Source organism: Geotrypetes seraphini, chromosome 4 (assembly GCF_902459505.1).
Source record: "Geotrypetes seraphini chromosome 4, aGeoSer1.1, whole genome shotgun sequence".
NCBI lineage: Eukaryota > Metazoa > Chordata > Amphibia > Gymnophiona > Dermophiidae > Geotrypetes > Geotrypetes seraphini.
The window spans coordinates 211,862,229-211,874,767 of NC_047087.1; the positions used below are offsets into that span (position 1 = coordinate 211,862,229).

Consider the following 12,539-nt stretch of genomic DNA (forward strand, 5'->3'; position numbering starts at 1 on the left):
TTACCAAGAAACTTTTGGATCATGAAAAGTCTTTTCAATCTATCCTTCGGCCTAAGCCCAAGCCTCAGCAGTCTCGACCTTCTAGACCGCCTTTGATTTATCAGCGGCGCTACACCCCTCGTCAGACTCCTGCTGCGAGACAACCGGCGAAGAGACAGCCTCCCCAGAAGGCTCAGCAGAAACCTCAGCCACCGACTGCACCGAAGGCTACTCAGCCTTTTTGACTCTCTTCCAGGGAGCATAACCGACCTCGTTCTGCATCCCCCTATTTTTCCCATCGGGGGTCGCCTCCATCATTTTTACCATCAATGGGAGGCTATTACCACCGACCTCTGGGTCCTTTCCATCGTAAGAGAAGGATACTCTCTTCATTTCCATCGGGTCCCCCCGGACCACCCTCCAAGAGAGTATCCTTCCAACTTAACGCAGACCGCCCTTCTCCTTCAGGAGGCTCAGGCTTTGCTTCGGCTTCGGGCCGTCGAGCCGGTCCCGGTGGACCAGCACAACCGGGGTTTTTACTCCCTGTACTTCCTCGTCTCGAAGAAGACGGGCGACCTATGACCCATCCTGGACCTTCGAGTCCTCAACAAGTTTTTAGTAAAGGAGAGGTTTCGCATGTTGACCCTTGCTTCTCTCTACCTCCTCCTCGAGCGGAACGACTGGTTATGCTCTCTGGATCTCAAGAAGGCCTACACTCACATTCCCATTCATCCGGCCTCCCGCCAGTTCCTCAGATTTCGGGTGGGACATCTACATCTGCAGTATCGAGTGCTTCCTTTCGGCCTGTCCTCGTCTCCCAGAGTCTTCACGAAGTGTCTGGTGGTGGTGGCCGCTGCACTCCAGAACAGGGGTCTTCAGGTATTTCCCTACCTCGACGACTGGCTCATCAAGGCCCCCTCTGCTCCAGAGGTCATTTCGGCGACCTTGACCACGATCTGCTTCCTGCAGAGCTTGGGCTTCAAGATCAACTTCCCCAAATCCCATCTGCAGCCTACCCAGTCCCTTCCCTTCATCGGGGCGGTACTGGACACCATTCAGCTTCGAGCATTCCTTCCTCCTCAGCGCATGGATGCTCTTCTTCATCTCTGCCAGTCTGTATCTTCTCGCCAGTCCATCTCAGCGAGACACATGATGGTCCTCCTGGGCCACATGGTCTCTACAGTTCATGTGACACCCTTTGCCAGGCTCCATCTCAGAATTCCTCAGTGGACCCTAGCTTCTCAATGGACTCAAGTATCAGACCCGTTGACTCGACACATCATAGTCACTCCTGCTCTTCGGCAGTCTCTACTTTGGTGGATGACCTCTTCGAATCTATCCAGAGGTTTGCTGTTTCACACTCCTCCTCATCAGAAGGTTCTCACAACCGATTCCTCGGCCTATGCCTGGGGGGCTCATCTGGATGGGCTTCGCACTCAGGGATTCTGGACCAGTGCGGACCGCCTCCATCAGATCAATCTTCTGGAGCTCAGAGCAATCTTCTATGCTCTTCAAGCTTTTCAACATCTGCTTCATGACATGGTGGTCCTCATCCGCACAGACAACCAGGTCGCCATGTATTATGTAAACAAGCAGGGGGGCACGGGATCGGCCTCCCTCTGCCAGGAAGCTCTCAGAGTCTGGGATTGGGCAGTTCGCCACAATGCCTTCCTCAAAGCTGTCTACATAAGGACAATGTCTTGGCAGACAACTTGAGTAGACTCCTCCAGCCTCACGAATGGACTCTCCATTCCAACCCCCTTCATCAGATCTTTGCACAATGGGGGACGCCTCAGATAGACCTCTTTGCAGCCCCCCACAACTTCAAACTGCCTCAGTTTTGCTCCAGGATCTACACTCCTCATCGCCTCGAGGCAGATGCCTTTCTGCTGGATTGGAGGAATCGATTTCTGTATGCGTTTCCTCCATTTCCTCTCATTCAAAAGACTCTGGTCAAATTGAAATCAGACCAAGCCACCATGATTCTGATAGCTCCTCGGTGGCCCAGACAACCTTGGTTCTCTCTTCTGCTTCAACTCAGCAGCAGGGCACCAGTCCTTCTTCCAGTGTTTCCTTCTCTGCTTACTCAACATCAAGGATCACTGCTTCATCCCAACCTGCAGTCTCTCCACCTGACAGCTTGGTTCCTCTCAACGTAACTCCTCACCAGTTTTCTCAAGCGGTGAGGGATGTCTTAGAGGCTTCCAGGAAGCCTGCTACTCGACAATGCTACTCCCAAAAGTGGACTAGATTCTCTTCCTGGTGTATTTCCAATGCCAAGGAGCCTCAGCGAGCTTCCCTATCCTCTGTGTTGGACTATCTTCTACACCTGTCTCAGTCTGGTCTCAAGTCTACATCTATAAGAGTCCACCTGAGTGCTATTGCGGCTTTCCATCAGCCTCTACAGGGGAAACCTCTTTCTGCTCATCCTGTGGTTTCCAGATTTATGAAAGGACTTTTCCATGTCAATCCTCCTTCAAACCTCCTCCTGTGGTTTGGGATCTCAATGTCGTCCTTTCTCAACTCATGAAGCCTCCGTTTGAACCTCTCAACAGGGCTCCACTTAAGTATCTCACCTGGAAAGTGGTTTTTCTGGTGGCCCTCACGTCTGCTCGCAGGGTCAGTGAACTTCAGGCCTTAGTGGCGGATCCACCTTTCAGTATTCCATCATGACAAGGTGATCCTCCGCACTCATCCGAAATTCCTGCCTAAAGTGGTCTCTGAATTTCATCTCAACCAATCCATTGTACTTCCAGTATTTTTTCCAAAGCCTCATTCTCATCATGGAGAATCAGCTCTTCACACTCTGGACTGTAAACGTGCTTTGGCTTTCTACCTGGATCGCACCAAGCCACACAGAACTGCTCCTTAACTTTTCGTCTCCTTTGATCCGAACAAGTTGGGACGACCTGTATCGAAGCGTACCATCTCCAACTGGATGGCGGCTTGTATCTCTTCCTGCTATGCCCAGGCTGGATTATCCCTTCCTTGTAAGGTCACAGCCCATAAGGTCAGAGCAATGGCAGCCTCTGTAGCCTTCCTCAGATCGACACCAATTGAGGAGATTTGTAAGGCTGCCACTTGGTCCTCGTTTCATACCTTCACCTCTCATTATTGTCTGGATACTTTCTCCAGACGGGATGGACAGTTTGGCCAAACAGTGTTACAAAATTTATTCTCTTAAGTTGCCAACACTCCCACCATCCCATTGAGGTTAGCTTGGAGGTCACCCACTAGTGAGAATACCTGCCTGCTTGTCCTGGGATAAAGCAATGTTACTTACCGTAACAGTTGTTATCCAGGGACAGCAGGCAGCTATTCTCACGTCCCACCCACCTCCCCTGGGTTGGCTTCTCAGGCTAGCTACCTGAACTGAGGAGACACGCCCGGTCCATCGGGCGGGAAGGCACTGGCGCATGCGCGGTGCGGGCATCTCGAAACTTCTAAGTTTCTTCAAGCAAGACATGCTTGTGAGACGTCCGTATCGGGGCTCTGTTGGATGACATCACCCACTAGTGAGAATAGCTGCCTGCTGTCCCTGGATAACAACTGTTACGGTGATCCAGCCCAGGTGGAAGATTTTATCAAAGAGAAACCTTTGTTGAAAGTTTAATTCCTTAATTTGGTTTACTTTTGGAGGATGATGTGTATTATATATAATAGCCATTTGCCTGTTCCTAGAAAGTAGATAGAAAGATTTGCTTTGATGTTTTATTTGTACTGGCGATCAGCTTTAATGTGGACTAGGATACGGTTGAATTAGTTTTCTTATATTATGTTAATTCCCATTTGGGAATTTACATTTTGTATATTTGTAATTTTTTTTTGTGTTCATTCATGTATGTTTGTTACAGAGATATTGTAATGAATAATCCAATAAATAAAGGAAAAAAAAAAAAAAAAAAAAACAACTGTTACGGTATTGAATCTCCATACAGACCTGCTATAATCCTGCTTATCAAAATTAAATTCAATCAATACACCACCATGATCAGATAAAACAATAGGATCTATGGAAGCTTTTGTCACTTGTACTATTTGATTTGAGACAAAGATATAATCTATTCTTGAAAAAGATTTATGAACTTGTGAGTAAAATGAAAATTCCCGATCATCAAAATGAAGTATCCGCCATATCTTTCAAATTACAAGATTGTACTAAATTATCTAATCCTAATGATTTCATAATATTACTTGGTTTTTTTTATCCAATAATGGATCCATTACAGCATTGAAATCTCCAGCCATTACTAAATTAGTGGGAGTATTAATTGTTGCAACTCTTTAAAAAAATTCACCTTGATTCGAATTTGGTGCATATACATTAAACAATTCCAGGGTATTATTTTCCATGCTCATTTTCACATGAACCCACCTACCCATTAGATCAGCATCAATCAATTGAAAATTAGCTGTACATTTTTTTTGTTTATTAGTATGGCAACCCCAGCTTTTTTCCCATTGGCAGAGGCAGAAAAACATTGCTTCACCCAACCCCCCTCTAACTTTTTTGATTCTATCATTGACAGGTGCGTCTCCTGTATATAATATATGTCAGCATTCTGTTGTTTCAGAAAGGCCAGCATTTTTTTCCTTTTTATTTGATGGTTAAGACCATTAACATTTAATGAAAAAAATTTAATCTCCATTAAGTTTTTATTCCCATAAACATAATCCAGCAGGAATATTTAGAATTATTTAAATTACAATGAATAGACACCATCACCCAGCTTTTAAAATTTTTAAAGTTAAATTTTTCCTTACAAACTCCCCCCAGACCCCCAATTAAACAACCCCCCTCTCTTTTCCCTCTCCCACCTCCCACATATATTGACTGCCTTGGAACATACATAAGATTAGTAATCACAATACCCCCTTCCCCAGGCAACTTTATCACATCCTTCCCTTGTTGATACTAAAAATTAATAAATTTATGCTCTAATTTATTACAATCAAATACTTTCATTACCTACCCATACAACAATGAAATCCCTACTCATTCATTTTTAAGAAATTTTCATAAAGCCCTATCTATACCTCCTCCTATTAAATCATTTTTATATAAAAAAAATAAAATGAATAAATAAGTTCATAGAGCATTCATTCCCCCATTAATTTCTACTATCACGATTAATATCTTTCCATTCCCAAATATCATCCTAAAACATTTTAATATTCAAATTAAGAACTTCTCAGCAAATCATCCAAATAAAATTCCCCTTAAAGTCTAAGTTAATCAATAATATTTAACCTTTTATATATTACTTCTTAGAAGTTCATATCTTTTCCTTTCCCCCCCTAGATCAGAAACAAGTATATTAAATATAAGGTCATCTTTATATCTATATCTGAAATTAATACCCCACCTTTTTGTTATTAACCATATAGTCACAATTAATCATTATCCATAACTAATTTTAATATCTGTACGTCAATATCCATTATGACAAACAATTCATATCAAAAACTAAGAAATAAATTAACATATAAATTGCTTTTCCTGTAATAAATGAAGAGACCATGTATCTCTTCTCAACATCAACTTAAATGTTTTGATAATGAAAGTCAAATAGTATCAATGACAAACCCACTCCTTTATAACTGATCTCGTGTTTCCTGACAGAATATAATCATGCCATTGAGATGACAGGTGAAAAGAATCATCTATAAATTAGATTCTTGGAAAAGGTGATAATGTGTTCCATTTGGAATCTTTGACAGCCCCTGAGATTGATTAGGGAATCCTCAATCCTAGTCTTTTGAACAGTTTAGAACACCTTATTACACCTCTGTTTCTACTAATCTGTTATCATCTCAGAGACCTAAAGCATACTGGAGAAGCTTATCTTCCACTTAAACTTGCAATGTCTGAATATTTCAACTAACAGAAATTAAAAAGTTGTGTCAAGATATAACAATTCTCCTAGTATGCTGCTGTTTATTGTTGTTTTTTTTTACTCCTCTTGACACAGAAGAATTTGAATTCTCTGCTAGCTCCATTCCATCTTCAAGACCAATCCCCTGTATTTTATGACATAACTCTGAGAAGCAGTATTTTAATTTTGTTGTGTTGCATCCAAAAATCATACTCTTTTTCCTTTTTTCCTCCATAAGCTCTCCAAGTCCCTCCTCCAGTTTTAATAACATGTCCAGAAACCAAAAGACATCACTTTGTCCAGATAGGCATTGCTTCGTTATTTCCGGATCTTCAAAAAATAAGAACTTATTTCCATTGATCACTCATTTTTGCGGGATAGTATAATCCATAGGTAAGCCCTTTTTCTTTCATTAGAAGTTTTAACATGAGGAACTGCTTTCTTGTGTACGCCATATTTTTTGCGAAATCAGGCACAAATAATAACTTGGAGCCCTTATAATTTAAGTTTTTGTCCGCTTTTGCCAAGTTTAATATCTCGATTGCCTGCTGGAAATGTAAAAGTTTGAAAATTAAAGGCCTTGGTCTTACTTGACTTGCTGACCGTTTATATGGAATCCTGTGTGCTCGTTCTATTTCTAGGGGCTGTTTCAAATTTAGTTGCAGTAATTTTGGTAACAGGTTTTCCAAAAATTGAATAACATTCCCCTCTTCCAAACCTTCAGCTAAGCCAATAATTTTCACATTCTTTCTTTTTCCTCTGTTTTCGTAATCTTCCAGTTGTTTCTACATTTCTTTTATAGTTTGACTATCAGCTTTACATTGATTCAAATTCAATTCCAGTTGATCCATTTTATTTTCCAATAAAGACATTCTTTGGTTAGTGACTTCCATCTGTCTATTTATGTTTAACACTTCTTCCTTTACTTCACTGATTTTATTTGTGTTATCCTGAAGCATTTTTTGTATATTCTGCAGTTCTGCCATTACTTCATTCTTATCCAGTACTTCCGTTGCTTTCTCCGGAAGAGGCGCTTTAGATGGTGTCACCTGATCATGTTTGACGCGCTTCGCCGTCCCTGCCACTGCGAAAGCCGCATCAATCTTTGCTTGCCGCGTACACGCCATAATCATAAAACTATTTCAGCTTCTTCGGGGAAGAAAAAAAAGCCTCAAGATACTTTCAAAGATTCAAACCGTTGCCCGGGTTAGAGGAGCATTGCGATCACACCTCCATTTTGTGCGCGCGCCAAGCCACGCCCCAGATTGGAATATATTAAAGTTGGTTTTGTAATACCGTGGAGAATTGGATAACATCTCATAAACTGAAGATAAATATAGATAAAACTACATTTCTTTGGTTGGGTTCACAGGATTTGGCTAGATCTGATCTTTTGCCATCTTTAGATTAAAGCAATTCTATATTTGCTATGCAAACTATAATGTTAGATGTGCAGTTGGATAATTTGCTGACAGTGGCGTGTCAGGTTAACTTTGAGAAACCATTTGGACTGTTAAACAGGCTGTTCAAAAATATTTTGATAAATCAGGTTTTGCAATTTTGGTTCACTCGTTCATCCCAGATGGACTACTATAATATAGTCTATCTGGGTTGTACTAAAGGGCTATTGAGAAGATTACAAATGGTGTAAAATAGTGTAGTTAGGGTGATTTTTGTTATCTCTAAATATGATAATATATGGAATAATTCTATCAAATTACATTGGTTGTCAATTAATGCAAGGATCTATTTTAAGCTTTGTGCTATTTTTAAGATCGTGTATGGCCAGGTGCCATGGTATTTAATGGAATTCATTACATTTTTAGTGGGTAGGCCAGATCTTGTTTCACAGAAATAATTTTATCTGTAATTTCTGTCTCCAAAGGCAATCAAATTATTTACTCATTGGAATGCTGCTTCTTTTTTTTTTTTATCAGGCTCCTTTAATTTGGAATGAACTTCCCATTTTAGTTAGAGGGTTTGTTAAATAGTTTTTAGAAAACTTCTTAAAACATTTTTGTTAAAGAAATTTTTAACATGAATATTGATGCCTTATTCTGTTTATAATTCTATATCTGTCATTATAGTCTAACTGGGTTTGAACATAATCTAATATTTTTTGTTATCCATAAGGGCTTTGGTGGCATACAGATTGGAATGTAATGTAATGGTAGGTCATGGTGTCGGTGCTCCTGTCCTTAGCCTAGCTCCCTGCTGTGCTGGTTGTATCCGCACAGCATGGTTGAGCTTAATGACCACTTTCAGATTTATGGTGTCAATACCATTCCTGGTTGAGTGCAGGGTACTATTCTCAAAATGCTTACCAAGACCGCCTGTGGCAGTCTTAGCAGCCATTTTGATTTAGTGTTGGCGATGGGCGGGAATGAGCAAGTTCTGTTCCTGCCCCTGAAGTGACCAGTAGATTACCAGGGGTTAAGTTAGGCCTGTGGAGAGCCTATAGAGTGGTTTGGCAGCTTGAGGAGAATGGTGGAGTGCGGGAGAGCGGGGTGCAACCCATTTTCTGCAGTATGGAGTTTGCCAAAAGTTTAGTAGGATTTTGGCAAAAGCCTAAACCCAGATTTTAGTTTGGTTTCAGAAAGCCTTTAAAGAAAAGAAAATGAGAAACATCATTAAAAAAAAAAAAGACTTGACAGGTAAATACAGGGAAGTGTCAATCATTTAACACAGTCAGCTTTTACAAGCCATGCACCTTTTTATTGATATTTGGGACAATACTGAAAGTACATAACAATAGAAATGACCCAGAGAATGAAGTTTCAAGAGCTAAGCCCAACAGAAAATGACATTCAGGTGGCACTTATCCAATACAATCTAGTTCAATATTTTGTGAGGTAGCTATAGTAAGCAAGTAAACTGGTGTTAATTCTTATTCCTTGATGCAGAACTACGGAGAAGAATGAGTTCATCAAAGGATCAGAATGGGGGTGCTGTTGGCAGATCTCCCCTCATGAAATGTCTCCAAGCTAAGAAGGACCTGGAGGTGGCTATTGCTGGGATCCTGAAGGCAGAGCAGCAGATTAAAGACAATGGCAGAGAGGTATTTGTTCACTGACTCAATCTATTCTCTTTTTGTTGATTCCTATTTAGTATTTAGTATTCTTGGTTTAGCTTGTTGCCAGTCTCGCTTCAGCTTTCTACCAGTCCTGGTTTTCTAACTCTATTGAAATAGTATATCGGTGTTATTTCTATTTAAAATATGATTTTGTAGCCCAATATCGATTTCTTTGGGGTTTAGAAAACAAGGAGTGAACAAAGTACCAGGATGGTGCCTTTGTGCATACGGTAGCAAGGCAGGCTTATTAGTTGTAATATCTGAGTGATTATGGAATAAACAGTTCATATTATTTCCAAATCTGATATGAGTGGAGAAAGAGATGTTGTTGGCAGCATTGTCCTTTTCGCCTTAGCTCTATTGGGACCATCGGTGCTTAGTTATTTTTACTTCTAGAAAGCACACTGATGAAAGCTTGCCGCTATTTCTGTTTGTGATTCATTGTTTGTTCAGTTGTAAAAATGCTTTTGCCAGCTCTGCAAAGCACTGAGGGTGATGTTAAGGCAAATCTGTTTATTAAGGAGATTATTCGGTGAAGCTTGGGATCTATTTGTTTAATAGGGGATGTACCATGCAATCAAGCTTGGACCAAACCCCTGAATCTTCAAGGAATTATCTGCATTGTTATGGATCACTAAATCATTTTGTGCTTGCAAATATTTTTTAATTTTCTAGGGACGGGGATTTTGTGTTACATGATTCAGCCTGTGTGATGTGGGTAACTACACATGCATATTGTTAAAATCTGGATTTATAAGCAGTTGAGACACCTCTTGAAACTAGTGGCATAGGAGGATTAAGGTTTTGTGGTGATTGGCTATTGCAGATTACTGTATGATATAGGGTGGTGTGCCACATACTAGTTTTGACACAAAGAAAGCAGTTCTTGAGGTGACAGTTGCACATTTTTGAACACCAAAACGTGAAAGTATATGAATCATTCCAGAAGACTGAGCCAAGGTGTCACTGTAGTTCTGTCTGTTCATTATTATTATTATTTTATTTCTTATATACTGCCATGAAGCAGTGTGTGAATGTGCTCATGAGCTGATGTTCTTACAGGTTAAAGCTCAGATCCATGCGTGTATCAGCCGTCAACTGGAGTGCCTGCGTAGTCGGGAGGTTTGGCTCTTAGGGCAGGTAGAACTAATCCAGCAGCTGAAAGAGGAAGCCTTGCAACAACAGGCACAGCAGCTCTATTGGGTAAGATGAGAATTATCTGGCTTGCTTTTGCTTCATTGAAATTGTCAGCTTTTGTGGTGTAGTGTAGAAAACTCCTCTGCCCATGTGTATGTTATGTGACATCACTGTTTGAGTAACCATTGTGTTTGTACTGAAGTTATATCTGTTTAATGCTTTGTATTTTGCTTTCTCTGCAGTTGTTGGGACAGTTCATTTGCCTAATCCACCAGTTGGAAAATCCTCATAGTAACGACTTAGCTAATCAGATTTCTGCTTGTCTAGAAAGGTAAACAATACATCTGATCTTTGACTACTTTGAATTTTATTAAAACCAACTTTTCAGTAACATACAGTACAAAGAGAAAAGGAGGTACCAAAGGTATTTATAAAGCAAAGAGGAAACATAGCAAAAATTCTTGAAAAGCAAGTTGTTCAGTAGCTTATAAAGTGTTTAAAACCCCTTTGGAATCTATAGCAGCTAACTTATCTCAGCATGGTAAAAGCAGATAATGTTTCAGGAAGGTCTAATTTTTGATAAACTGCCAGCTGTTCAAATTACTTAGGGGGAGAATTCATTAAGGAGCGCTAACGGATTTAATACACGTTAAATGCTAAGAAGGCCATAGGAATATAGGGCGTCTTAGTATCGCCACTGATGAATTATCCCCTTAATTCTCTTTTTTCTACTTCTGTAAACAATGAAAGTATTTGTTATTTTAAAAATTATTTTATTTAAAATATTTATAATCCTCTTAACCAAAGTGGCTCACAATTAACATACATAGTATGGAACACATCACATATCTACAATGATCTAACTAACAAAACTAAACAAATAAAAAAACATAAATATAAGGAAAGAGTATGATTCATTAGTGTATAATTGTCTCAAATCAGAAAAAATTCCTGACAAGGCATTCCATAAATAAGGGCCCACAACGGAAAAACAAGATTTCATTGTGCTTGCATATATCACCGCATCCTGTTTACACGTATCAAGTAATAAACGGTTCTCAGATCTCAATGTTCTCATGATACTTGCAGACTTTGAGGGCCTGATTGTGTATAGGATGCCACCTAAGATGCTGAGAATTGCGTGTCAATCATTCACCGGCATCCTATGCAGAATCACGTCTTATCTTAAAGAACAGATGCCTTACCCCCAATTCTCTAACCAGCGCCGGTTAGAGAATTGCGCTTGCCTGATCGCAAAGATAGGTGCGACACCCAGCCCCAAGATCAGAAGGAGGGATGCCCACTCCCTCCTGCCTGATACCCCTCAGTGATTAGCCTTTGATATCTGGGCCAACTGGAGTTTTAGGCCTCTCTCAGTGCATCCCAGGGGGCCCTTAGGTATTTGGGCTAATGAGGGCCTTAGGGCCCTCCTCAGTACATATCATTTTGGAAGAGGCGGGTATGCCAGCAGGAGGGAATGGGCATCCCTCTTGCCAGTCTTCTGCTACACGTACAAGTGGGATGTCGTGGTGCGGTGTTTGGAGGGAGTGGGCATCCCTCCTGCCAATTGTTAGGGGGTGGGTGTCTGGGGAAGGGTTTTTTTTTTTACTGCAGCCGGCTCAACTGACCGTGGCAGGGGTATTTTTTCCCGATTAGCTGAGTTGGCAGGACTCCCTGAAGCTGTGGTTTCAGGAGTCCTGCTGGCTCAGCTGATTGGCTATTCCCGTGTCATGATCAGCTCAGTCGGCAGCATCTGTTTTTGAAATGTAGGCCAGCATTTTGCAGGCATACATCTCAGGCATTTGTTGTGGCTCTAGGGAGACGCGTATGAATGCTTAAAATACGCCTAAGGCCACTTCCGGGTGAAACCATGCCCATAAGTGTTCTTACGTGTCTCCCTAGACTCGTGACAAATGCCTACAGTGTAAGTGTCCTTCCTTGCCAGAGTGGTTTTTAAATTTTTTTTATGCTTCCTCTGCGATTATGCCATGTTCTCAGTATCAAAATGCCTAGATTATATAAAGACAACAGAATACTAGTAGATACATGGAAAATGTTACGATATGTCAATAATTTAACACCTATTCCAATTCACAAATCAACAAATCAAACTATTTGGCTAAACTCCAAGATTCAAATTGGCAGATTCAAGGTTATCTGGAAGCATTGGATGATAGCAGGAATACGTACTTTAGAGGATGTTATATCTAATGGTAAACTGCTTGACTTTTCACAGTTGCAACATAAATTTGGACTTAATAAATCACAAAGTTATAGATGGTTGCAACTGAAGCAGGCCATTCAGGCAGGGTTCCCTGAATGGAAAAATTTAAATAACCAGTATAGTTTGGAATTCTTAGTCTTTCAAGTAGACTTCCTGGGACACCAGGCCGCACAGTGGTATAAATTGATAGCTGGATTTATAAATAAGAAGCCAAAAACTGGTCTTAGGGATATTTGGAGTATTGAGATTA

At 40.7% G+C, this 12,539-nt stretch overlaps 1 protein-coding gene across 3 annotated transcripts in view; it reads left to right on the top strand.

Annotated features, from left to right (window-relative positions):
• Positions 1–12,539, top strand: part of NCOA4 (nuclear receptor coactivator 4) — a 51,796-nt gene that overhangs the window by 27,100 nt on the left and 12,157 nt on the right. For all 3 annotated transcript variants that reach the window (XM_033940767.1, XM_033940769.1, XM_033940768.1), the window contains 3 exons: positions 8,759–8,913; positions 9,991–10,131; positions 10,308–10,396. In XM_033940767.1, the coding sequence (XP_033796658.1) occupies positions 8,773–8,913; positions 9,991–10,131; positions 10,308–10,396 (371 nt within the window). In that variant the 5' untranslated portion in view covers positions 8,759–8,772. The remainder of the gene's footprint in view (positions 1–8,758; positions 8,914–9,990; positions 10,132–10,307; positions 10,397–12,539) is intronic.